At 60.4% G+C, this 23,648-nt stretch overlaps 2 protein-coding genes across 7 annotated transcripts; both read left to right on the forward strand.

The window, feature by feature from the left end:
• Positions 1 to 3,468: 3,468 nt before the first annotated feature.
• On the forward strand, positions 3,469 to 11,290 carry STXBP2 (syntaxin binding protein 2). Of its 6 annotated transcripts, none has more exons than XM_040990366.1 (19): positions 3,469 to 3,542; positions 4,662 to 4,711; positions 4,867 to 4,948; positions 5,286 to 5,362; positions 5,498 to 5,618; positions 5,710 to 5,813; positions 6,215 to 6,363; positions 6,544 to 6,628; positions 6,735 to 6,865; positions 6,970 to 7,077; positions 7,229 to 7,286; positions 7,388 to 7,453; positions 7,575 to 7,655; positions 8,253 to 8,391; positions 9,179 to 9,288; positions 10,017 to 10,112; positions 10,624 to 10,709; positions 10,846 to 11,003; positions 11,130 to 11,290. In XM_040990366.1, exons 1-19 carry the CDS (start codon positions 3,506 to 3,508, stop codon positions 11,213 to 11,215), a joined length of 1,824 nt encoding a protein of 607 aa, XP_040846300.1. In that variant the 5' UTR covers positions 3,469 to 3,505; the 3' UTR covers positions 11,216 to 11,290. The 6 variants fall into 6 exon arrangements, with proteins under 6 accessions (XP_040846300.1, XP_040846303.1, XP_040846301.1 ...); XM_040990369.1 differs by having other exon boundaries at positions 5,540 to 5,618; positions 9,179 to 9,292; positions 10,024 to 10,112; XM_040990367.1 differs by having other exon boundaries at positions 5,540 to 5,618.
• Positions 11,291 to 18,176: 6,886 nt separating this feature from the next.
• On the forward strand, positions 18,177 to 19,421 carry RETN (resistin). The gene is made up of 3 exons (XM_040990372.1): positions 18,177 to 18,339; positions 18,921 to 18,998; positions 19,258 to 19,421. Exons 1-3 carry the CDS (start codon positions 18,213 to 18,215, stop codon positions 19,404 to 19,406), a joined length of 354 nt encoding a protein of 117 aa, XP_040846306.1. The 5' UTR covers positions 18,177 to 18,212; the 3' UTR covers positions 19,407 to 19,421.
• Positions 19,422 to 23,648: the final 4,227 nt, after the last annotated feature.

Below are 23,648 nucleotides of genomic sequence, written 5' to 3' on the forward strand. Positions count from 1 at the left end.
GGTCCTCACACCCAGCAGACCACCAACACCTTCTTGGGTCGGTTAATTGGGTCGGGGTGTGGGGGAGGGGTTCCCCAAGAGGACCCATCTCTCAAATTAGATGCCCTACAAATGAATTAGTCCTGCCAGTCATGGGCTCTGGGACCTCGAGGGGCTGGGGGAGGGGACCCTCTTACCTTCTCCAGGGGAGTTGACCCTTCCTCCTGCTCCATCCCCGCCCGCTGGACCCTGTGTCCAACCCTTTCAGCTGTCCTCTGTCTGCACCCCCGGCAGGTGCCAAGAGAAGGCCTTTTAAATGACCGTGATATTGCGGGGGAGGGGGGCACCCCCTGCAGCTTCAAATCCCCAGCTCATTCCTCCATCTGCTCCCACCCAAGCTTAAGCCTCATCAAGATGATCAGATAATTGTGTTTCCCCCCCTCCCCCGGAACAATGCCCGGGTTGGGGGGGGGGGGCAGCAGTGGGAGGAAGGGAGGAGTCAGGACTCCCAGGCCAGGTGCTGCCAAAGGCCAGGGCTTATACCTCCACAATGGAAACCCCGAGACAGGATGTCCCTACCCCAGCCAGACCAGTCAGCTCCGTCACCTGCACCTGCATGTGTGGGAAGGGACCACAGCTGCCACCTGCCAGGAGCCACGGAGCAGCCTGGCGCCAGCCATGCCATCTCCCAGGCGGGGTGGCCTTCCCTGCCCCCCTCCCCTCTCTGCACTGCCCTCGGTGGGGGGTGGGTCTTGGTGACTGTGACAGCTTCCAGAACATTTGGATTCGCTGTCACGCAGCCATCTCCTGTGATTCATCACCATCAGCTTGTCGTGGGCACAGGGAGCAAGGCTTGTGCACCTCAGCTGTGCTTCCCCCAGGAGGCTGTGTCCCTACCTCCGACACACACACACACACACACACACACACACACACCCCTGCCAGGTGCCTTTCTGTATTACAAATAGGCTGAATGGGCCAAGTGCAACAGCCTAATGGTTAAATCCTCACTTTGCACGTCCAGAATCTTATATACATGCCGGTTTGTGTCCCAGCTGCTCCACTTCCCATCCAGCTCCCTGCCCATGGCCTGGGAAAGCAGTCGAGATGGCTCAAAGCCTTGGGACCCTGCACCCCCATGGGAGACCCAGAAGAAGCTCTGGGCTCCTAGCTTCAGGTTGGCTCAGCACCAGCCGTTGTGGCCACTTGGGACCAAGACACTCCCATTTGGAACAGGCGCATTGTAAGCAGGGTCCTAGTGGTTGCACTCCAGGCCACACCGGGATCTTTTAAAAATAGGTCCACTTATTTAAAAGTCAGAAATCTTAAACAAATCTGTCCACTTAACTCCTTCTGTGATGCCTGTAACAGCTAGGGCGTGACCAGGCTAAATCCAGGAGCCCAGAGCGCCACCCAGGTCACCCACACACGTGGCAAGGGACCACTCCAGGACTGGATACCGTACTGCTGTGTCCCGGCAGAATGCCGGGTTGGAAGCAGGAAGAGCCAGGTCTCCACTAGGCATTCTGGATGGAGCGCGCGTGTGTTCCAAGTGGTGGCTTAACCCTTTGCACACAGGTCCTAAATTGCAGCCTGCGAGGGGGCGGGCCTCAGTGGATGGCCCCTTTGGGGGGGAACTGCCAGCGGGGCGCGCTCCCCAAGGAAACCCTATAAACGTCATAAGGGGCCCCTAGGCCTGTCTCCTGCCACTCCCATGGGAGCCGGCGGTCCTCATCTTTCCCCTGGCGACTAACCGAGGCGGTCACTTGGACCACCCCAGCCTCATTGCCACACTGAAGGCAGTGGATTAAGGGCCCGCCCTTCTCCCTCTCAAATGACCTCATATTCAATAATTGCACCTGCGGCAGCCCTGCTTCCAAAAACGGCCACATTCTGAGCTACTGGGGATTAGGGTTTAGAGCTTGTAATTTCATTTTTTCCCTCCTGTAACTTTGGGAGACCCTGGGCATCCCTGTGTAGTCCAGAGAGGCTGAGGGAGTGATGCTGGCAGCTCTTGGGGGACCCGGGGGGGGGGGCAGGCTGAAAAAAACCTGCAGTGATGTCACCTCCACGGTCTGGCTCTGCGATTTAAAAAAAAAAAAAAAAAAGATTTAGGCCCCGGCGCGGTGGCGCAAGTGGTTAAGGTCCTCGCCTTGCACGCCCCGGGATCCCATATGGCCGCCGGTTCTAATCCCGGCAGCCCCGCTTCCCTTCCAGCTCCCTGCCTGTGGCCCGGGAAAGCAGTCAAGGACAGCCCAAAGCCTTGAGACTCTGCACCCGCGTGGGAGACCCGGAAGAGGCTCCTGGCTCCTGGCTTCGGATCGGCATAGCATCGGCCGTTGCGCTCACTTGGGGAGTGAATCATCGGACGGAAGATCTTCCTCTCTGTCTCTCCTCTCTGTATATCCGCCTTTTCAATGAAACAATAATAAAAATAAATCTTTAAAAAAAAGATACTCAGCGGGGTTGTCTGGTATCCATGCAAAGGGAGGCAGAGCTGCATTCAGGTGCTGTAGAGACACAGCGGGAAGTTCCTTACGACCTTGCCTGCAATAGAACGATACTCTTCACACCTTCCTGTCTTCCACACCCATCACACGGACCCCAGCACCACCCCAGGATCAGGAGGGGGTCTCTCAGCTTCTAGCATTGCTCTAAAGTCTCCCTTAGTTCCGCTTTGGTCCTCAAGCTGTGTTAACAGCCGGTGGTGACAGGTGTAGGGCAGTCAGCAAACGGTACATGCAAAGCCTTGGCATTGGCCATACTGTTGGGAGAATTAGGTCTGAATGTTAAAGGAAGGAAGGAAGGAAGGAAGGAGGGAGGCAGGAAAAACCCACACTGCCCCCTGGCACGGCCAACCATCCTCATTTTCCCGAGAGTGGCACAGTTTTAGAGCCGGGGAAGCCCTGGGCCCTGAGGCATGCCTCCTTTCTAGCCAAACTAGGACGGGTAACAAAAGCGTGGTGTTTGGGCGAAGCGGGAAAGATGGAAGTAGGTGGCATTGTGGCACCTGCCACTTAGGGGTCACGTCCCCGCTGTTCCACTTCCCATCCTACTCTGCCGCTCACGAGCTGAAGATGGCTTAGGTGCTCGGATCCCTGTCCCCCTCCACGTGGGCGACCCTGTCACTCGCGCTCCTGTGGCTGGGGTGAGGCCCAAGTCAGCAGCCTGGAATTGCATCTCAAATTTCAGCATCTCCAGGAACCTAATCCTGGGCTCCAGGGAAAGGACGACTCGGGAGTTACTACTGTCCGGGGACTGTTGTCACTGGGGGGGGTGCGCTCCCCTGGCTGTGTGGACGCACCTTATCCCCGCCCGGGGCCACCCCACCCCGGGCCACCCCTGCATCCAGGCTCCCAAGCTGCTGGCTGGCCTGCAACAACACGGCCTGGCAGGACATGACTGACGGCTGGGCGGGGCGGGGCCAGGTGCTCGAGGGGGCGGGGCCCACGTGGGTGACGCACAAGGGGCCACGCCCCCACCTTGGGACAGACCCGGAAGCGGCCGCCGAGCTCCTGGGGGGAAGATGGCGCCCTCAGGGCTGAAGGCGGTGGTGGGGGACAGTGAGTGCCAGGCGTGGGCGCGGGCGGGATTGGGGTCGGGGAGAGGCCTGGTGTGGGACCCCGGGCCCGCAGCACCCACCGCGGCGGGGACTTGGGGGGTGCCGGACAGGGGATGTGGTTGATATTCGAGGTTTGGAGGGGTGGGGTGGGGGGGATGGCTGCTGGCAGCCGGGGGCTCTCCTCCCTTCAGCTCCCGGGGCACTTGGATGCCATGGCGTCCTGCTCTGACACTCTGTGCGCCCGAGCGGATCAAAGTTGGCAAGGGGCAAAAAGTTAGGCCCGGTGGACGGTCTCTCTGGGGCGCCCTGTGCGTGTGGAGGGACCCACCCCCGTTTTGCACCCAGATCGCCCCCCACACCCACACCCACACACACACACACACACACACACGCACACACGCACACACACGCACACACACACCCGGTTCTGAGCTGATGCTGGACTCTGTGAGCGCTTGCTGGGCCGGGTGTGTCCAGGAGCACGGGGCTGGTGTGGGGTGTGTGTGGGCGGGGGGCTTCTTCCCTCCAGAGGATCCTTGCAGCATGGGACCCAGGCCTGGCAGCCTCACGGGGTGTCCCCCTGCCAGGGTTCTTGGGGGAAAGGGTGGAGCCGAGTAGTTCCGGCCTCCGCTGTTCCTTCCTTCCAGGGCGGCCTGATAACAGTGGACAAGGCCTCTCTGACTGGGTGGGGCCGCCCTTGTCCCTTCTCCCCACTCTGGGTAGGGCAGCTGTGGCGCAAAACCCCCTGTCCCTTTGCCGCCATCGCTCACTCCAGCTCCGAGAAACTCCGAGGGGGGCGGGGGGAAAGCCAGGAATTCCATCTCACAGATCAGAAAACTGAGGCAGCAGACTGAAGGGAGGGGCGGGGTCCAGCACAGACAGATGGCTACCAGTGGATACTTCCGCCGCACCAGATCTCTTGGGTGCTGAGGGTGCTTGGCTAAGTCCTCATAGTACCTCGGGTTGCTTAGTAACTCAGGGGTGGTGGTGCCACGGACCACCACTAGACCGGGCCTCAGTTGGAGCGGTGAATGGCAGATGTGAAATCAAATTCGAGGCCAAGGGTCAAGTGACACCAATGGCTTGCAGCCGAAGCTCTCCCCCCTCCTCTTCCCTGCAGAAATTCTGAACGGAGTTATTCGGAGCGTGAAGAAGGATGGGGAATGGAAGGTAGGGGGGGTCCCCCCCGCATACCCCGACCCCCATACTCATAGGCAGACAACGCCCCTCCCCAGGCTGCAGGGGATGCTGGTGGGTGGGCCCTGCCACCGCCCACCCAGCCGCCCGTCCATCTCGCCATCTCTGGTCTCCCCCCACCCCTGCAGGTGCTCATCATGGACTACCCAAGCATGCGTATCTTATCGTCCTGTTGCAAAATGTCAGACATCCTGGCCGAGGGCATTACCAGTGAGTGGACCCTGAATGTGGAGTGCCAGGTGGGGGGAAGGGGCCGAGCCCTAGAAGGAACCCAGGACTCCCCACGTTCTTGCTGCTCCGTCCACTGGTCCAGATGCCCGCCCCCTGCACAGACAGCCCGCGGGAGCTTGTGACTGATGTGTGTGTGTGTGTGTGTGTCGGGGGAGCTCCTGGGGTACCCCTTTGGCTAGGTGACCCCCTAGTTACGCCTGCTGTCTGGGGACCCCAAGGGAGCACAGCCTCCCCTCCCTTCAAGCTTCGGGACTCCTCAAACTTCTGAACCGTTGCCCCGGGGTCACCCCTGTATGTCCCTTTCTGTCTCTGTTAGTTGTTGAGGACATCAACAAACGGCGGGAACCCATCCCCAGCCTGGAGGCCATTTATTTGCTGAGCCCCACGGAGAAGGTGCCCGCCCCGAGGGAGCAGCGGCGGTGGGCCTGGAGGCGTGCGTGCATGTGTGCGTGAGGGAGGGGCAGCTGTCTGGACGGCCCTCGGCTAAGGATGTGTGTGTGTGTGGGTGTGTGGGTGTGGGTGTGCAAGGCCAGGCCTGGTGAAGCATGCACGCCCCCTACCTCCTTGCAGTCAGTCCAGGCCCTGATCGCGGATTTTCGGGGTACCCCCACTTTCACCTACAAAGCGGCACACGTCTTCTTCACCGACAGTGAGGAGAAGATGGGGGGCAGGGGGCGGGGGGTGGGTGGGAAGGGCAGGGAGAAGCTGCTTTGTGATCCTATGTCCCTCCTCCCACCCAGCGTGCCCCGAACCCCTATTCAGCGAACTGGGGCGCTCCCGTCTGGCCAAAGTGGTGAAGACGCTGAAGGAGATCCACTTGGCTTTCCTCCCCTACGAGGCCCAGGTAAAGGCCAGGCCCGAGCGGACGGGAGCTCTCCTCCCCCCAGCCCCCCAGCTCTCAGCAGGAGTGGGGGTTCGGGGGTACAGCATCCTGACTCCCCGGGGTCAGACGCAGAGTCAGACAGACTCAAGTGGAAGAGCACTCGGCACGAGGCAGGAAGGGAAGGAGCCGACACCGAGGTCCTAGCAGGGCCCCCCCGAACTACTGTCCCCTTTTAGGGAGCTCAGCGGGGAGGGGCCATCAGGGAAGAATGGGGTTAATGATGGGGGGAGCAGACTGAGGGTTCCTCCTCTCACAGCCCTTTCCAGGGGTTGGCTGGGGGCTGGCAGGGCAGATGGCACACAAGTGGCCGTAGCTGGGAGTTGGACAGCCATGCACTTTTAATTCCCCACCTGCACCCCCAGGTATACTCCCTGGATGCCCCCCACAGCACCTACAACCTCTACTGCCCCTTCCGGGCCGGAGAGCGGACGCGACAGCTGGAAGCACTGGCCCAGCAAATCGCCACCCTGTGCGCCACACTGCAGGAGTACCCCGCCATACGCTACCGCAAGTGGGGACCCAGCCCTTACCCCCTCCTCATCTCAGGCTGCCCGCCTTCCCGGGGACCCTGATCCCCAAGCTTGAAGCCCCCTGCGGTGTCCCCCTCATCCCCCGTGACCTCTGCTCTGACCCTCTGTCAAGGTTAGGCCCAGATAACCCTCCCCCTGTCTGACCACTCCCCTCCCCCCAGGGGCCCAGAGGACACAGCCCAGCTGGCCCACGCTGTCCTGGCCAAGCTCAACGCCTTCAAGGCTGACACTCCCAGTTTGGGCGAGGTGAGCAGAGAGAGAGAGAGAGAGAGAGCGCGCGGTGTGAGGGCCAGCCTGGGGAGGCAGAGGCTGGGGGGCGGAGTGTGAGTCTTCAAACCCCGGCTACCCCCAGGGCCCAGAGAAAACCCGCTCCCAGCTGCTGATCATGGACCGGGCTGCCGACCCGGTGTCGCCACTGCTGCACGAACTCACCTTCCAGGCCATGGCCTACGACTTACTGGACATAGAGCAGGACACATACAGGTGTGTGTGTGTGTGTGTGCGTGCACCCGGAGCCCTGCCCCTCCTGGGCGGCGCACGCACACACACCGAGGCAGGGCCTGGACCTTCTCCGTCCCCTTGGCTAGATACGAGACCACTGGACTAAGTGAGGCCAGGGAGAAGGCTGTATTGCTGGACGAAGATGACGACCTGTGGGTGGAGCTGCGCCACATGCATATTGCTGACGTGTCCAAGTGCGTGCCTGTGCTGCCGTGGCCCCCGGGGGGAGGGTCCCGCGTGAGCGACACCCCACAGCCCAGGGCCCGTGGCTCACCTCCATAGCCCAGGGGGTGCAGAGGTAACAGCCCCCAGCCTCACCCCCTGTGCATCCCTCCCCTGGACCAGGAAGGTTACGGAACTCCTGAAGACGTTCTGTGAGAGCAAGAGGATGACCACCGACAAGGTAGGGGTAACCTGGGCCCCCCCGAGAGGTGGTCGGGGAGGACAACCCGCTCTCCCCACACCAGGGCTTTTAGGCCTCACGCCCTCCCCATGCCACCCCAGGCCAACATTAAGGACCTGTCCCACATCCTGAAAAAGATGCCACAGTACCAGAAGGAGCTCAACAAGGTGGGCCGAAGCGCAGGGGAAGGAGAGGGTGGCGGTGGCTCTGCCCCCCCTGCGCTGTGTGTCGGGACTCGGTCCCCCTTCCCCTCTTCGACGCCGTCACCTGCCCCCGCACACCCCGCAGTATGCCACGCACCTCCACTTAGCCGACGACTGCATGAAGCGCTTCAAGGGCTCCGTGGAGAAGCTGTGCAGCGTGGAGCAGGTGCAGGAGGGGCGTGGCCTCGGGGAGGGGCGGGGTCTGCGGGTGAGATGGGCGGGACCTCAGGGAGGGGCGGGGCCTGCGGGTGAGATGGGCGTGGCTCCGTGGAGAAGCTGTGCAGCGTGGAGCAGGTGCAGGAGGGGCGGGGCCTGCGGGTGAGATGGGCGGGACCTCAGGGAGGGGCGGGGTCTGCGGGTGAGATGGGCGGGACCTCGGGGAGGGGTGGGGTCTGCGGGCAAGATGGGCGTGGCGGCGGGCATCAATCAGGATGGGTGTGGCCTTGGGGTGGTCTGTGGGCGAGTGGGCGTGGCCTTGGCCGTGGTCTGTGGGCGAGTGGGCGTGGCTTCGGAACAGCGATCAGGATGGAGGTGAGGCCTTGGAAAGGGGCGTGGCCTTGGGGACTTCGAAAGGTGTGGCCTTTTGGAGGGGCAGGGTCTGTGGTGAGGTGGGCGTGGCACCAGAGCAGGGCTGGCCGGGGGCGGGGCCTCGGAGGGGCGGGGCTTGGCGAGAAGGCCCAGGCGCAGGTGGCACCTCCGGGGGTCCTTGCTGCTGGGCTGGGGCGCCTGCCCCTTCCGCTGACCCCCTGCCTGGGTCCGGCAGGACCTGGCCATGGGCTCGGACGCGGAGGGCGAGAAGATCAAGGACAGCATGAAGCTGATCGTGCCGGTGCTGCTGGACGCAGCGGTGCCCGCCTATGACAAGATCCGGGTGCTGCTGCTCTACATCCTGCTGCGGAACGGTGCGGGCGGGCGTGGGGGACCCGGAGCGCCCCTCCTCCCGGCTCCCCTGTCTGCTCCCCCTGAACCCCCTCTCCCCCAGCTCCCCTGTCTGCCCCCAGCTCCCCTGTCTGCTCCCCCTGAACCCCCTCTCCCCCAGCTCCCCTGTCTGCCCCCAGCTCCCCTGTCTGCTCCCCTGTCTGCCCCCAGCTCCCCTGTCTGCTCCCAGCTCCCCTGTCTGCTCCCCTGCCCCCTCTCCCCGCTCCCTGTCTGCCCCAGCTCCTCTGTCTGCTCCCCTGAACCCCCTCTCCCCCAGCTCCCCTGTCTGCCCCCAGTCCCCTGTCTGCTCCCCTGTCTGCCCCCAGCTCCCCTGTCTGCTCCCCTGTCCCCTGTCTGCTCCCCTGTCTGCCCCCAGCTCCCCGTCTGCCCCCAGCTCCCCTGTCTGCTCCCCTGTCTGCCCCCAGCTCCCCTGTCTGCTCCCAGCTCCCCTGTCTGCTCCCGGCTCCCCTGTCTGCTCCCGGCTCCCCTGTCTGCTCCCCCTGAACCCCCTCTCCCCCAGCTCCCCTGTCTGCTCCCCTGTCTGCCCCCAGCTCCCCTGTCTGCTCCCAGCTCCCCTGTCTGCTCCCCTGTCTGCTCCAGGCTCCCCTGTCTGCTCCCAGCTCCCCTGTCTGCTCCCCTGTCTGCTCCCAGCTCCCCTGTCTGCCCCCAGCTCCCCTGTCTGCTCCCAGCTCCCCTCTCTCCTCCCCCTGGACCCCCTCCCCACCACATCCCTGTCGTCCTGCACCTGACCGCATCCCTGCTGTCCCGCAGGCGTGAGCGAGGAGAACCTGGCCAAGCTGATCCAGCACGCCAACGTGCAGGCGCACAGCAGCCTCATCCGTAACCTGGAGCAGCTGGGCGGCACCATCACCCACGCCGGGGTGCGTGGGGGACCGGGTGGGGGTCGGGTCCACGACACAGCCCCTCAGCACGCCTCAGCACACCTCTCCTGCCTGTGCGCGTCCCCCTCTGGCCCTGCACACTCCACCTCCCTAACCCTGCCCTCCCTCCTGGGGTCCCTGACATCTGCACCCCGCCAGGTCCTCCCAGGGTCCCCCACAGTCCCCCTACCCTTGTGTCTGGCTGTGCTGCGTCCCATGTCTGTCGCCTTCTTTCTCTCTGCCCTCCCAAGTCCTGCCCCGCTCTTGCTCCCCCTCATCTCCCTCGCCCCTTCCCGCACGCCAGCCTGCTGCTGACTGGGGTCCCCTGCACCCCATGGGACCTGCCTCCTTCTCTCTCCTGCGCTGCTCACCCTACTGGTCCCACCCACCTCTCCTGGTTCCTTCTGCCCCTCCATCCCCCTTCACCTTCTGGTCCCTCCCACCTACCTACCTGGTCCTGCCCATTCTCCTGGTTCCGTCCACCCCGTGACCCCACCCACCCAGTGCTGCCCACCTCGGGTCCCTCCCACCGTCTTGACCTCGCCCACCTCCTGGCACTGTCTACCCCTTGACCCCACCCATCTTTTGATCCCACCCACCCAGTGCCACCCACCCTCTTGACCTCGCCCATCCCTCCTGGCCCCTGTGGCCCTACCTCCTGGTGTGCCCACCATCCTGACCTTGCCCACCTCCTGGCCCCACCCACCTCTCCTGGCTCTGGCTTGCAGGGCTCAGGAACCTCCGGCCGGCTGGAGCGCAGGGAGCGCACAGAGCCCACCTACCAGCTGTCCCGCTGGACCCCGGTCATCAAGGACGTGATGGAGGTACGGGGGAGGAGGGGGCCAGCCCACCCTGATCCCTCCACGGCTCAGCCGCCCCAGCTGCTCCCGTCGCCGCTAAGCCCCGGGGCTTAACCGAAAATCCCTCGTTACTAAGGGTATTCCCCTGGCATCGATCTGCCCTGCTGATTTGGGGTGGGGGTGGAGGGAGGCACCAAGTCCCTACGCGAAGAATGCCGTGGCACAGGGGTTGGGGAGGGTTGGCCATGGCTGGAGACCCTCGCTTCCTCTCTGCCGTCCACCCTCACCACCTCCACCCATCTCCCCTTCCAAGTCCCTGGGGAGCCCTCCCTACCCCACCAGCTCCTCCCTCCTGGGACTCAGCGACCTTGTAACCTCCTTCCCGGGGGCTGAGGACCCCAGAATTTGAGGGCTTCACTATGGGGATTCCCAGGGGTCGGGAGGGGCCAAGGGCAGAACGCTGAGGGTACTGGGGACTCTGGCTTTGCCCCCCTGTTCTCTAAGCACCCCCCCTTCCTCTGCCCTGGCCGCTCAGGATGCTGTGGAAGACCGGCTAGACCGTAAGCTGTGGCCCTTCGTGTCTGACCCCGCCCCGATGCCCAGCTCCCAGGCTGCTGTGAGGTGGGTGGCTGAGGGATGGCCGTGTCAGCTGGTGTGTGTGTGTGTGTGTGTGTGTGTGTGTGTGTGTGTGTGTGTGGAGGGGTGATCTCCCGCCCGGCCTGACACCCCGTCCCACCTTCCCCCCTTCCCCGCACAGCGCCCGCTTTGGTCACTGGCACAAGAACAAGACTGGCGTGGAGACCCGGACCGGGCCCAGGCTCATCGTGTACGTGGTGGGCGGTGTGGCCATGTCGGAGATGAGGGCCGCCTACGAGGTGACCAGAGCGACCGAGGGCAAGTGGGAGGTGATCATAGGTGAGTGGCTGGACGCCTGGGGACCTGGGGGGGGGGGGCGGCTCCCACACCTGTCCCCCTTGCCACATGCCTGAAGCGGAGCGGAAGCAACGTACCCACCTCTCCCTGCACCCCCACCTCGGCCAGGCTCCTCCCACATCCTCACCCCCACCCGCTTCCTGGATGACCTCAAGATGCTGGACCAGAAACTGGAGGACGTGGCCCTGCCGTGACCTCGGCCGTCACTTTGTCTCTTCCCCCACACCCCCTCTTTCCAGAGGAATAAAATTATCCCCTGCTGTCTGCCAGCTGGTGCCCACCTCATTTTCTTCCCAGGGTGTCCCCCCACCCGGCAGTGGTGCTGGGTACCAGTCCCATACCTGCCCCCTGCCCCACAGACCCCTGTTGCCCTACTGGCCAGCTGATGGGGTCCCTCACCCTCCTCTGGGGACCAGTGGCAGCAACCGAGATCGCACGGGAAAGCCGACGGCGTGGATGTTCCTGTGTCCACGCAGGGTGAGCGGTCGGCTCGGCAGTTAGCCGCTGCACACATCCCGGCTCGGCTCCCAGGGCCTGGGTTCGAGTCCCGCCTCTGCTTCCTGCTGACACAAGCCTGCGGAGGCAGCTCACATGCCCGGGTGGGTCCCTGCCAATCCCACGGGAGACCCAGAGGGCACGTCCGCTTTCCAGCTTTGACCTGGAGCGACCGGGGAGTGAGCCAGTGGGTGGGAGGTCCCTGTCTCCCTACCTTTCAAATCATAAATAGATAAAGAAAGGAAGGAAGTAGCTATGTGCTGAGTGCTTTATCCTGTTCCCCCCTGCCCCCAGGATCAGCAGCCATAGGGAGCGGGGGGCTGTCTCTAGCTCCTGGAGTCAGAATCGGCCTCCGTGTGAGGGTTGGGTACACGCAGCAAACTTTCCCGGGCCCAGAGTGCTCCCAGCTACAGTGCCTTTATTTATTTATTTTTTTTTGGATATTATTGAGACTCACTCACCTGTTTGATACAGAGAGAAAGAGATCTTCCAACTGTTGCTTCACTCCCTGCCCCCCCCCCCAAAAACGGCTGCACTGGCCAGTGGATGGGCCAGGAGCTGCATCTGGGTCTCCCACTTGGGCACAAGGGTCCGAGCATTCTGATCCTTCCTCCGCTGCCTTCCCGGGGTACATTAACAGGGAGCCGGACTAGAAGTGGAGCAGCCGGGGGGGGGGCACCAAGTGGCCATCTCAGGGCATGCGAGCATTGCCAAGTGACGCTCGCCGCCTGCCAGGGGCCGGGGTGACCAATTAGCTCAAGTCGGGTGACTTGGCAGTGTCGCGTCCAGCCCGCACCTCAAAAGTGCAGCTTGGATAACTATACGAAACAGCAAAGCTTACTGGGGGGGGACAGGTAAACAGGCCAGCCGGCTGGGGTCGGCTCTCCCTTTCCTGCAGAGAGCGACCCCCGACTCCCCGGGTGAGAGTTAGAGTCAGGTGAATCGGGCAGGGGGGGTGCCATGGGGACAGTGGGTGGGCCCCAGCAGCCACAGGAGTCCTGGAACCGAGTGGCGGCTAGCAGGGCTTGTCTTTCCTAGTGACCTGGCCCCCAAAGCCGGAAAAACTGGCATTTTGTACAGAATCAAGATAGCAGACTTTTAACGCAGGCCTGAACCAAAGTGACTCCATCTTGTGACCATATTTTACAGGCGAAGATTGGTGATCGGTCTCTTGTTTCTGATGGCCAGAGCCCAAGGTCAAGGTGTTGGGAGGGCTGGCTGCTTCTGAGCTCGCCTCCTCTCGGTTTGGGGTACAGACTTCCCGAGCTCTGGGTGTGTCCGCCTCTGAGAGACAGGCAGGCAGGGGGAGCTCCCTGGGTCACTCGGAGAAGCCCACAGCAGCCAGCCCGTGTGGCGACAGGGACCCCACCCAGTATGCCTGACCCCTTACCACTGCCTCCCGTGTGGGAGCTGGGCTGGAAGAGGAGAAGGCGGGACTCGAACTCGGGGCTCCCGGTGTGGGTTGTCTAGTTGGGGATTCCATTGAAGTTGGACAGCGGGCAGAAGGAACTGGAGAGAGAGGGGGTGTGTGTGGCTAATAAATCCAGTTTGTGGCCTCTCCCGCTGGGGGGCGCCAGGGAGCCTGGAGCTGCTGCTGGCCACCGCTGCTGTCTGTCCCTCACCCCCACCCGTGTCCGGTCCTTGCGTGACTCCCCACGTGGGTGATGGTGGCACAGTGGCAGCGCCTGAGCCTCTCAGAACCTGGCTGCCCTCCTCCCTTCCAGAATAAGACCCCCATCCACCAGTCCCTTCTCGCCACGCCTGCTGGGCACCGACTGGGGTGAACTGTTTACTTCCCCATGGTACCCCAGGTGCACCCCCTCCTAGAGACCCCAGCCTGCTTTGCTTTTGTCTTTTTTTCCCCCCGTCCCACCCCCAACTTGTCTCTAACATTCACCTCCTGACTGTAACAACCTCATCAGCAGGGGTTACAGTGGCAGCATCCCCAGATGCAAAAAAGGAATGATTTATGGTTATCATTTTCATTGGAAAAGCAGATATACAGAGAGGAGGAGAGACAAAGATCTTCCATCTGCTGATTCACTCCCCAAGTGGCCGCAACCACCCAAGCTGAGCCCATCTGAAGCCAGGAGCCGGGAGCTTCTTCCGGGTCTCCCACACGCGGGTGCAGGGTCCCAAGGCTTTGGGCCGTCCTCCTCTGCTGTTTTCCCAGACCACAAGCAGGGAGCCGGATGGGAAGTGGAGCAACCGGGATTAGAACCGGCGCCCATATGGGATCCTGGCACTTAGAGGTAGAGGATTAGCCAGTTGAGCCAAGCACTGGACACCCTCCCCCCCAACCACCAAAACAAACAAACCAAAAACAAAAAGCAAGGTCCAGGTGGACTTGGAGGAGCTGGTTGGTCCAGGAGGCATGGTGATGTGATGCGAGGGGAAACCCTGGAACCGGCAGCCACAGGAAACCATGGTTACCAAGGAAGGGATGCAGAGGCCTTGGAGGTCCAGGAATGGGCACCCCCAAGCAGGAGGAGGAAGTGGGTGACCCAGACGGCCAAGGTCGGGAGGCCAAGGTCGAGAGACCAGGGATGGGAGCAAGTGCTCCCCGCCCCGTCTGCCCAATTGCTCAAAAACCTCAAGTTAGTCAACAGAACCGTCAGAAACCTTGTGAAAAAAAAGTGAGGCAAGGGCCCTGGGAGGGCGAAGAGCTCGGTAGACGGGGAGGGGTTGAAGGGGGGTCATCTCCAGGGCTGAGGGACGGCTCCGTTCTCAGACGGCCTTGCATTTGGTGGCTCGGAAAGTTCTAGAAGGATAATGGTGGCAGGGGGATGTTGATGAAGCCGTCGGACCGTGTCCTCTGAGTCCAAAGCTGAGTCACACGAAGCATTCACTTGAGCTCACCACGGCCCTGCATGGGGTGGTCACTGACAACACTCCCATTGCACAGATGCCAACGCCGAGGCCCTTTTCTCCTTCCTTATGCATTGTTTTTAGATTTATTTTGTTTTTTAAAGATTATTTTATTGGAAAGTCAGATATACAGAGAGGAGGAGAGACAGAGAGGAAGATCTTCCATTTAATGATTCACTCCCCAAGTGAGCGCAACAGCTGATGCTATGCCGATCTGAAGCCAGGAGCTTCTTCCGGGTCTCCCACGCGGGTGCAGGGTCCCAAGGCTTTGGGCCGTCCTCCACTGCTTTCCCAGGCCACAAGCAGGGAGCTGGAAGGGAAGCGGGGCTGCCGGGATTAGAACCGGTGCCCCTATGAGATCCCGGGTGTGCAAAGCAAGGACCTTAACCACTACGCTATCGTGCCAGGCCCGATGAAATCTCTTCTGAATCCACTGGCTGACATAGTCTCTGCATGGTTGGGGTTCTGAGATCAGCAGTTCAGTTGGAGGGATCCCCAAAGAAACTTCGTCTGAGGAGATCCCAGACCTGATTCTTGAGTGTGCTTGCCAGTACAGGGTCTGGCACAGTCCCTCGCCCTGATCAACTGGTGGTTGCAATTGCTGGGTCAGTTCTGTTTGCAGCCCTGTCTTCCACACGAACCCATGGGTGTGTTGCAGTCCAGCCTGATTCTGCCCAGCACACACTCAGCCCTCACGCAAACCAGTGGGAGCTGCAGCCTGGTTGGGGCGACTCCCCATAAGCCCCACCATGCCCGCCCCCTGCCCTGGTTCCCGTGCTTGCCAGTGTGTGCAGCAGTCTAGTCCAGTCTGTCCCACATCCCATTGAGCTCTCATACGTGTCAATGGGCATTGAAGCCTAGTTCAACCCAACCAGACCCACTATCCAGCCCACGCACATGCTGGCGGGTGCCGTTCTGTCCAGCCACCCTGCCCCAGTCCTGGTCACGCAGCTGTCTCCCTGGGCTGGGACTGATGGGAAACTTAAGTCAGCTACCAAAGCTGGAATCACACCCAGGGGCTCTAACATGGAACGGCCTGCAGGCTCTGAACACTCGCTCCTGTCACTAAATAATAATAATAATAATAATAATAATAAACGTAGGGCCAACACCATGGCTCAAAAGGCTAATCCAACACCTTCAAGCATCAGAATCCCATATGGGCACTGGTTCTAATCCCGGCAGCTCCACTTCCCACCCAGCTCTCTGCCTGTGGCCTGGGAAAGCAGTGGAGGACGGCCCAAAGCTTTGGGAACCTGCACCTGCGTGGGGAGACCCGGAAGGGACTCCTGGCTCCTGGCTTCAGATTGGCTCAGCTCTGGCTGTTGCGCTCACTTGGGGAGTGAATCATTAAATGGAAGATCTTCCTCTCTGTCTCTCCTCCTCTCTGTGTATCTGCCTTTGCAATAAAAATAAAATAAATCTTAAAAAAAAAATTGGTCCTGGCTTAATTATTAAAAAATCAATGAATGGAGGCTCTCTCTCTTTCTCGCTCTCACGCTAGCTTTCTAGTATTTTCTAAGAGGGAACTCTGGGCAGTAGAGCCCTTTCCTTTATTGCAGGAAAGGTTTGCAAAACCCCAGGAGTTGCACACACACTGTGTTGTCTCCCCCATAGTCAGAGCCGCCCACTTCGGTGTCTCCCCAAAGTTCTTACCCAAGCGCCTCCCGAGCTAAGGTTCTCACAGCAGAACTGTTGGGGCTCTGTCACACCCAGCCCGTGTCGGGGAGGTACGACCCCTTCCCCGCACCCCACGACTTCCTCCTCTCACGCACGTCGAGTTCCTCTAACTTGACCCACTCGGCCCCGTTGCCGAGACCTGAGGACACGCAACTCCAGCCCCGTTCCCGCCCCCTCCGCCCCCCGCCACCCAGGCCACCACGCCTGCTTGGCCAGCCCTTCCTCCTCACACACTGATCGTCCTGGGGGTCTCCATACAACCAAGTCAGAAAGTTGGCACGGAATCAGGATAGCCCAAACCACACGGTGGGATAGTATTAAGCCTTTAAAAAGGAATGGCAGGGCCCAGCGCAATAGCCTAGTAGTTAAAGTTCTTGTCTTGAATGCACTGGCTCTAATCCCGGCAGCCCTGCTTCCCATCCAGCTCCCTGCTTGTGGCCTGGGAAAGCAGTGGAGGATGGCCCGAAGCCTTGGGACCCTGCACCCGCATGGGGAGACCCGGAAGAAGCTCCTGGCTCCTGGCTTCAGATTGGCTCAGCTCTGGCCGTTGCGCTCACTTGGGGAGTGAATCATCGGACGGAAGATCTTCCTCTCTGTCTCTCCTCCTCTCTGTAGATCTGCCTTTCCAATAAATAAATAAATCTTAAAAAAAAAAAAAAACAAAGCTTGATTAAACAGGAGTCAAGCTCGATTTTTCCATGGCACGTGGGCACACGGGCGGCATGCGAGCCTCTCCCAAGGGGGCACCTTCGCAGTGCCCTCTGCTTCCTGCGTGGGAACGCCCTTTCCTGCACCTGCCCTGGCACTTGCGGTGCCGGAGTCGGGTTCCGGACGAGTTCGGAACTCGAGAAGGGTGCATGGAGTAGGTGTGGAGAGAAAAGAGATGGACCACATCGATTTGAGGATCATAATGGACCATGCAAGAAAGATGTCCACTTTGTTTATACAGGAGCAGCCACAAGCCCTGGCACAGACTTTGAACATCATGGTCCAGTGGGTTTTGCCAAGGATAATTCTGCCCAAAGCAGGATGTTCTCCACCCTGCGGTCCCCAAGTTCTCAATAGATGGCGCATATCAATCAGGTCCACATTCCTGCTACAATCCTCATGCTACGACTTAGTCTTTGGTGTTTTTGAAAGATTGATTTTGTTTTATTTCATCTTATTGGAAAGGCGGATATATAGAGAGGAGGAGAGACAGAGAGGAAGATCTTCCGTCCGATGATTCACTCCCCAGGCGGCCACAACGGCTGGAGCTGAGTCAATCCGAAGCCAGGAGCCTCTTCCGGGACTCCCACGCGGGTGCAGGGTCCCAAGGCTTTGGGCCATCCTCCACTGCTTTCCCAGGCCACAAGTAGGGAGCTACACCCATGGACTAAATACCCTACGTTAGCAAGTTTTACAATGTTAGTACAAATATTCGTAGCTCTCCCAGCCGTAGGGTCTACAGGGGCCAGCAGAGACAGCATGAATTGTAAAATGCCCTTTTGCCACGAGTCATCCTCCGTTGCCTTTTAGCGATATCCACTTCCAGACTCACGTTGATAGTAAAAGTCAAGTCCGCAGTGGCAAACAGTGCCTCAATAAGATTACAGAAATTCCAGCGGGGTGGTCGGGGGTGGTGGGAGTGGTCGGGGGGGTCCATGCCAAAGGAGGTGGAACCGCCTTGCTTTGCCTTGCAGTTGGCGGGGGGGCTGGGAGGGTGCCTCCTCGCGGCTTTGCCAGCAAGGGAACAGTTCTCCACACACCTTCACGCCCTCCACACCCGCTGCACGGACCCCCGGCCCTGTGGTGGTGGTCTTGGTACTCTCTGAGGGCACTTGCAGGGAGGGGATTGTGGTGGTGGGGTTGGGGAGATAAGAGAAGCCAGGAGGGCACCCCCCTCCTATAGGGGCTTCCTCTTGGCTCCGGATGTGGGGAAGGAGTGCCAGGGGCCAAGGAAACCATTGGTCAAGACAGGAAACCCCACACCCTTAGACTTCAAAGTTAAATAGGGGCCAACGGCAACCTGAGGCCCCTATTGGACCATCAGGTACAAGGGCAAGGTAAGCCCTTATCTCCCTTACCCATTGCTGCAGCCCCTGCACCCCCAGATGGATAAGGGGCTCACTCCGATGGGGCTGTGTGTTCTGAATTCTCTCTTGCAGGATGAAGGTTCTCAACTTCCTCCTCCTCCTCTTCCTCCCGGTCCTGGCAAAGCTGGCGTGTGGCAACACCCTGTGTCCTGTGGATGAAGCCATCAATGAGAAACTCCTGAGCATCAGCAGCTCCTTGCGTGAGCACCCCCACATTCCGCCTTCTTCTTCTGACCCCTGGCCCCTCCCAGGCCCCAGCACAGCCCAAATTTAACTTCCCAGCCACTCTCTTTAAAATATATATATATTTATTTGCATGGCAGAGTTAGAGAGAGAGAGAACGCGAGAAAGAATCTTCCATCAGATGGTTCGCTCTCTGACTGCAGAAGCCAGGGCTGAGCCCAAGTCTCTCATGTATTTGGCACTTGAGCCGTCCTCCACTGCTTTCCCAAGGTGCCAGGGCAGGGAGCTGGATGGGAAGCAGAGCCAGAGCAGCCAGGGCTCGACTCAGTGCCCATGTGGCTTGTTGGCTCCGCAGGCTGTATTTTGATCTGGTTATGTCACAGCACCTGCCCTTCCATCCTACCTTCAGCCCGCAGTTCCCAACGCAAGCCCGGTGGTCACGCCCCAAACCTTGCTTAGTCCTAAGTATTCAAGTCAAGGCAGGGGATACCTGGGTCAGGATGGCTTGGCTCCTCAGTCCCTGTCCCCCGATTTCCCCCAGGGGATGCGTACCGGGAGAGTGGGGGAGGTAGACCTTGGTCTCCAACTCTTCCTTCAGTTACTGGCAGTTGCCTGCGCCTGGAGCTGGACTGTCGCACCGTCAAGGCCGGCGGCAGCCTGGCCAACTGCCCCCCAGGTGAGTGCACCTGTCCTCTGTCCCCTGGGAATGCCACCTCTCACATCTCATTTTTGGTGACGTCCCAGCCTCGGGGGGGGGGGGTCCCTAAGGATCCAGCCCTGAGCCCCAGCTTGTGCCCCGCCTCCCTCGCTCAGGGACTCCACTTCCTCCAGCGTCTGCCAACTCCCCCTCTTCATCCCTACTCCCCTCCTCTCCGCTCTCTGCCCCTGGAGCTGGGGAGGCTCCTCCCTCGCATCCCTGCTTCCCTCTGCCACAGGCTTTGCCGTCACCGGCTGCGCCTGTGGCTTCGGCTGCGGGTCATGGGATGTGCGTTCCGAGAAGACGTGCCACTGCCAGTGCAAGGGCATGGACTGGACCGCTTCGCGCTGCTGCCGCCTCAAGTGCACCATGAAGACCAACGCCTGAGCTAGCACATGCACCCACCATGCTGGGGGTGGGGTGGGGTGGGGTGAGGGGCTGGGAATAAACCAGGAAGAATGATGGCATTGGTGCTGGTGGTGGTGATGTGAGTCCTGGGCGGTTACTTGGGGTGGGTGTGGGGTCCGCGTGCTCTCTGCCAGGCTAGCAGGTGCAATGATGAGGGGCTCTTGTGTCTTCTGAGACGCCTCCTCTCCCTCCCTCCCTTCCAGGACAAGCCCCCTTCCTTGCATCTATCCCAAGCATCTAGGTGGTGACATGAGTGTCCCCACCAGGCCACCTTGAGTCACCCTCAGGTGTCAGGGCTTCCCGTAAAGTATCTCTCTCTCTGTTGGTTCCCTCCACGTCAGGCTGGGTCCTGGGTCCCCCTGGGTAGTGGGCAGGGCACTCCTGGGAGGGTCCCAAGCTCCCAGCAGCTCCCGGGGTGGGAGTCAAGGTGGGCTTCTGAGTTCCCTAATCCCTTGCTCATCACCTGCAAGGAGGGTCCCCCTGACCCTTTTCAAGGCACAGGTCCACGCTTCGGAGGAGACACGTGTCAGGTTTATGTCCTGGCACCTGCAGGTGAAGTTTTGCATTGTTCCCATCCCACAGTGCCCAGGGCACATCCACAGACAGACCTGCTGGTTTCTCATCGCCCCAGGGTTTCCAGAACAGCATACAGCAGGCATTCAGGTGCACACAGACAGGGCACAGCTGGATACCACGGTCACACAGATGCCCTCCAGATGCACACACACACAGGGCGCAGCTGGATACCACGGTCACACAGAATCCCTCCAGGTGCACACACGGCAGGGGCACGCACACAGGGCACAGCTGGATACCACGGTCACACGGATGTCTCCCAGGTACACCCGTGGCGGGGGCACCCACACAGGGCACACTACCTTTGATACTAAACCAGAGGCTCAGAACCACACAGGGTCACAGAAAAGCATTGCCAAATCAAGGAATAACAAACCCGAGGCCATAGGCATGACTACAGGCCCTGGACAGACCCCTTGTGCTTCCAGCATCAGGACCCTGCCCTCCTCCTCCATTCCAGCTTGGACCACCCACCCGATTTCTTGGGAGAGTTTGTGTTCCCTGCTCCAGTCCTCCATGTAGGGGGTCAGAGCTCCGCCGTGTTCCATGAGCATCCTAAGCATGGAATCAGACATGCAGCCTGCAGAGGCACAGCCCACCCGGGGAGGGGGTCCGACCCACATGTCACCCAGGGACTGAGTCGGAACCCAGATCTAGGAGCTCACTGGGACTTCCACCTAGGAATCCCCCTCCGTTCTGATGCCACCACGGTCACTCAGGGTGGGTATGTGCGGGGCAGGGCACTGAGTCAGAAGCGAAGCCAGGGCACGGGCCAACCAGCCGCTGGCAATGCCCACATCGCCATACCTGAGTGCCGCTTGCAGTCCTGGCTGGTTGGCTGGCTGTTCTGCTTCCTGTTAATGTGCCTGGGAAAGCTAGCAAAGCAGAAGCCAAGTGCTTGGGACCTGAACCTGTAAGGGAGAACCAGCTGGAGCTCCTGGCTCCTGGCTCCTGGCTCCTGGCTCCTGGCGTGGGCCTGTGACACCTACACCCCCCTACACACACCCCATGTGAGGTTTAGGTCCTAGATCCAGAGCCTGGTGCGATGGCACAATGGCTAAATCCTCATCTTGCACGCGCTGGGATCTCATATGGACACCGGTTCTAATCCCGGCAGCTCCGCTTCCCATCCAGCTCCCTGCCTGTGGCCTGGGAAAGCAGTGGAGGATGGCCCAAAGCCTTGGGACCCTGCACCTGTGTGGGAGACCCTGAAGATGCTCCTGGCTACGGATCGGCTTAGCTGCAGGCATTGCATTCCTTGGGGAGTGAATCAACGGATGGAAGATCTCTCTCTCTCTCTGTCAATTGGCCTTTCCAATAAAAATTAATCTTAAAAAAAGAGAAGAAGAAGAAAGGGAAGGAAGCTCCAGTCTGTGTAACTGAGAGGCGTGGGACCAGAGCAGCAGCTACAGACATGGGTTCAGGTGTGGCTGTATCCAGGTGTCTCCAGGCCCCAGACTTGTCCCTCAGCTCCGCTTTCCTCAGCGCTTGGCTTCGCTCTCGGTAAGAAGTCCTTCCCTGTGGCAGCTCCAGGCTTGCATCTTTCAATTCTGGAAGCCCCATCACGGAAAGAGAAAATTCCCTTTTTTCCCTCTTGCTTACCCAAAGTCCCAGAACAGTCACGTTGGCTGAGGCCGGTTCATAAGCTTGCCACTGTGCCAAATCTTTTTTTTTTTTTTAAGATTAATTTTTGTTTTTATCGCAAAGTCAGATATACAGAGAAGAGGAGGGACCGAGAGGAAGAGCTTCCGTCCGATGATTCACTCCCCAAGTGAGCGCAACGGCTGATGCTATGCCAATCCAAAGCCAGGAGCCAGGAGCTTCTTCTGGGTCTCCCACATCGGGTGCAAGGTCCCAAGGCTTTGGGCCGTCCTCCACTGCTTTCCCAGGCCACAAGCAGGGAGCTGGATGGGAAGTGGAGCCACCTGGATTAGAACCAGTGTCCATATGGGATTCCCAGGGGTGCCAAGCAAGGACCTTAGCCACCAGGCCATCACGCCAGACCCCCTGTGCCAAGTCTTAATACTCTGATTGGCCGGGCTTGGATCACACGCTCACCCCCTAGCCAATCGCTGATTTGTGGGGGGGTGTGGGGGGCATGTAGGATACCTGTCCGGACTGTGACGTCACGACAGGTGGGTGCTGGGCAGGTGGCCCCGCTCTCTCTACCTGTGCATCAAAGTGGAGCTGGCCCCGTTGGTCCAATCCTTCATCTGTTACCTGAGCAATCGACGCTCTAATTCAACGGCTGGCAGCTTTTGTAAGGGCTGATACACGATTTGGCCCCGAATCCTTGTTCAATTGATCTTTCTTGGGGAGACGGGATTTGGCCATCCCCGAGGGATCCCAAAATAATCCTTTCCAGGCCTCGGGGACGTCCCTAAAATTGTCTTGAAGTCATTAGCCACGTATCTGAAACCCAAATCAAAGTCACTTTGTGCACGCGCTCAGAAAGTCTGAGATTTCTCATTTCAATCTAGTTATTCCTTGGCTTACCACGGGTGAGTGTGGGGCAGCCGTGGCCGGCCTGTTGCCTCACTTCCTCCCCTTTCCTTTCTGGGCAGCTGGGGAGGCAGAACCCTTCAGTGGGGAGGTAGGGAGGGGGTGTGTTGGGCCTGGAAGAGTTGGGGCGAGCACAAACTGGGTCCTGCTCCATCTGCCTCCCCACCCGCCCAACCTCCGCCCCCAGACACCTGCGGGATGCTGCCTGGAGTTTGGTCCACACAGCCTCTTCTGCCACAGGATCCCACGCAGGAGCCAAGGACCCCCTATGAGAACTCCACCTTGACCTCTAGAAGCACGGACACCAAGGACTTGCTGGAGCGCCATCGGGAGCCCTCAGCCATCAGCCAAGGTGAGGTGGCACTGCCCACCAGCCTTCCCTGCTCCCCTGGCTGTCACGCCACCTCCGGTAGAAGCCTGCGTGAGAAATCGCCGGGCCGAGGCGTAAGCTTCAAGGAAGGATGCCTCCTGGACTCGGCTGCATCTCTAGTGGTCTTGGCGTTCCTAGCTTGCTCTTATCTTTATGGCTGGAATAATACTATTTATGTGTGGCAAACGCTCAATGTTCCTTTATAGTTCTATGAAGCCTTCTGACAGGAGATTGGACAAGGATAGCAAGCAGTCTGAGATAAAAACTATCAAGTCGGTGGGTCTCAGGACGGGGCGTCTCATGCCTGGATCCCGGACGGCCGCCATGGGCACATGGTGAGCCGTCCTCCCCGGGCCTGCTGGGTTTCGGGGGCCGCTTCCTTCGGGGTGAGTAGACCGAGGGGGGGAGGCCTCCGGGACTGGGCAGGTCCGGGGCCCACCCGCCACCTTCATGGGGCGGTGAATGGGATTTGGGAGGGGCGCGACCTTGGGCCTGGGTTATTTAAACCTCCAGCTGCCTCCTGGCAGCTGGTGGGTCTCAGGACGGGGCGTCTCATGCCTGGATCCCGGACGGCCGCCATGGGCACATGGTGAGCCGTCCTCCCCGGGCCTGCTGGGTTTCGGGGGCCGCTTCCTTCGGGGTGAGTAGACCGAGGGGGGGAGGCCTCCGGGACTGGGCAGGTCCGGGGCCCACCCGCCACCTTCATGGGGCGGTGAATGGGATTTGGGAGGGGCGCGACCTTGGGCCTGGGTTATTTAAACCTCCAGCTGCCT

The sequence above is a fragment of the Ochotona curzoniae genome, unplaced genomic scaffold, assembly GCF_017591425.1.
Source record: "Ochotona curzoniae isolate NIBS_2020 unplaced genomic scaffold, NIBS_Ocur_1.0 contig_605, whole genome shotgun sequence".
Classification (NCBI taxonomy): Eukaryota; Metazoa; Chordata; class Mammalia; order Lagomorpha; family Ochotonidae; genus Ochotona; species Ochotona curzoniae.

Excerpts from the sequence above, each read along its gene's own strand:
- STXBP2 (XM_040990366.1), top strand. The coding sequence starts at position 3,506 with ATGGCGCCCTCAGGGCTGAAGGCGGTGGTGGGGGACA. Across the intron at positions 7,287-7,387 it reads AGAGGATGACCACCGACAAG|GCCAACATTAAGGACCTGTC; the intron begins GTAGGGGTAACC and ends ATGCCACCCCAG. Across the intron at positions 10,113-10,623 it reads TCATCAAGGACGTGATGGAG|GATGCTGTGGAAGACCGGCT; the intron begins GTACGGGGGAGG and ends CTGGCCGCTCAG.
- RETN (XM_040990372.1), top strand. The coding sequence starts at position 18,213 with ATGAAGGTTCTCAACTTCCTCCTCCTCCTCTTCCTCCCGGTCCTGGCA. Across the intron at positions 18,340-18,920 it reads GAGCATCAGCAGCTCCTTGC|TTACTGGCAGTTGCCTGCGC; the intron begins GTGAGCACCCCC and ends CTCTTCCTTCAG. Across the intron at positions 18,999-19,257 it reads CCTGGCCAACTGCCCCCCAG|GCTTTGCCGTCACCGGCTGC; the intron begins GTGAGTGCACCT and ends CCTCTGCCACAG.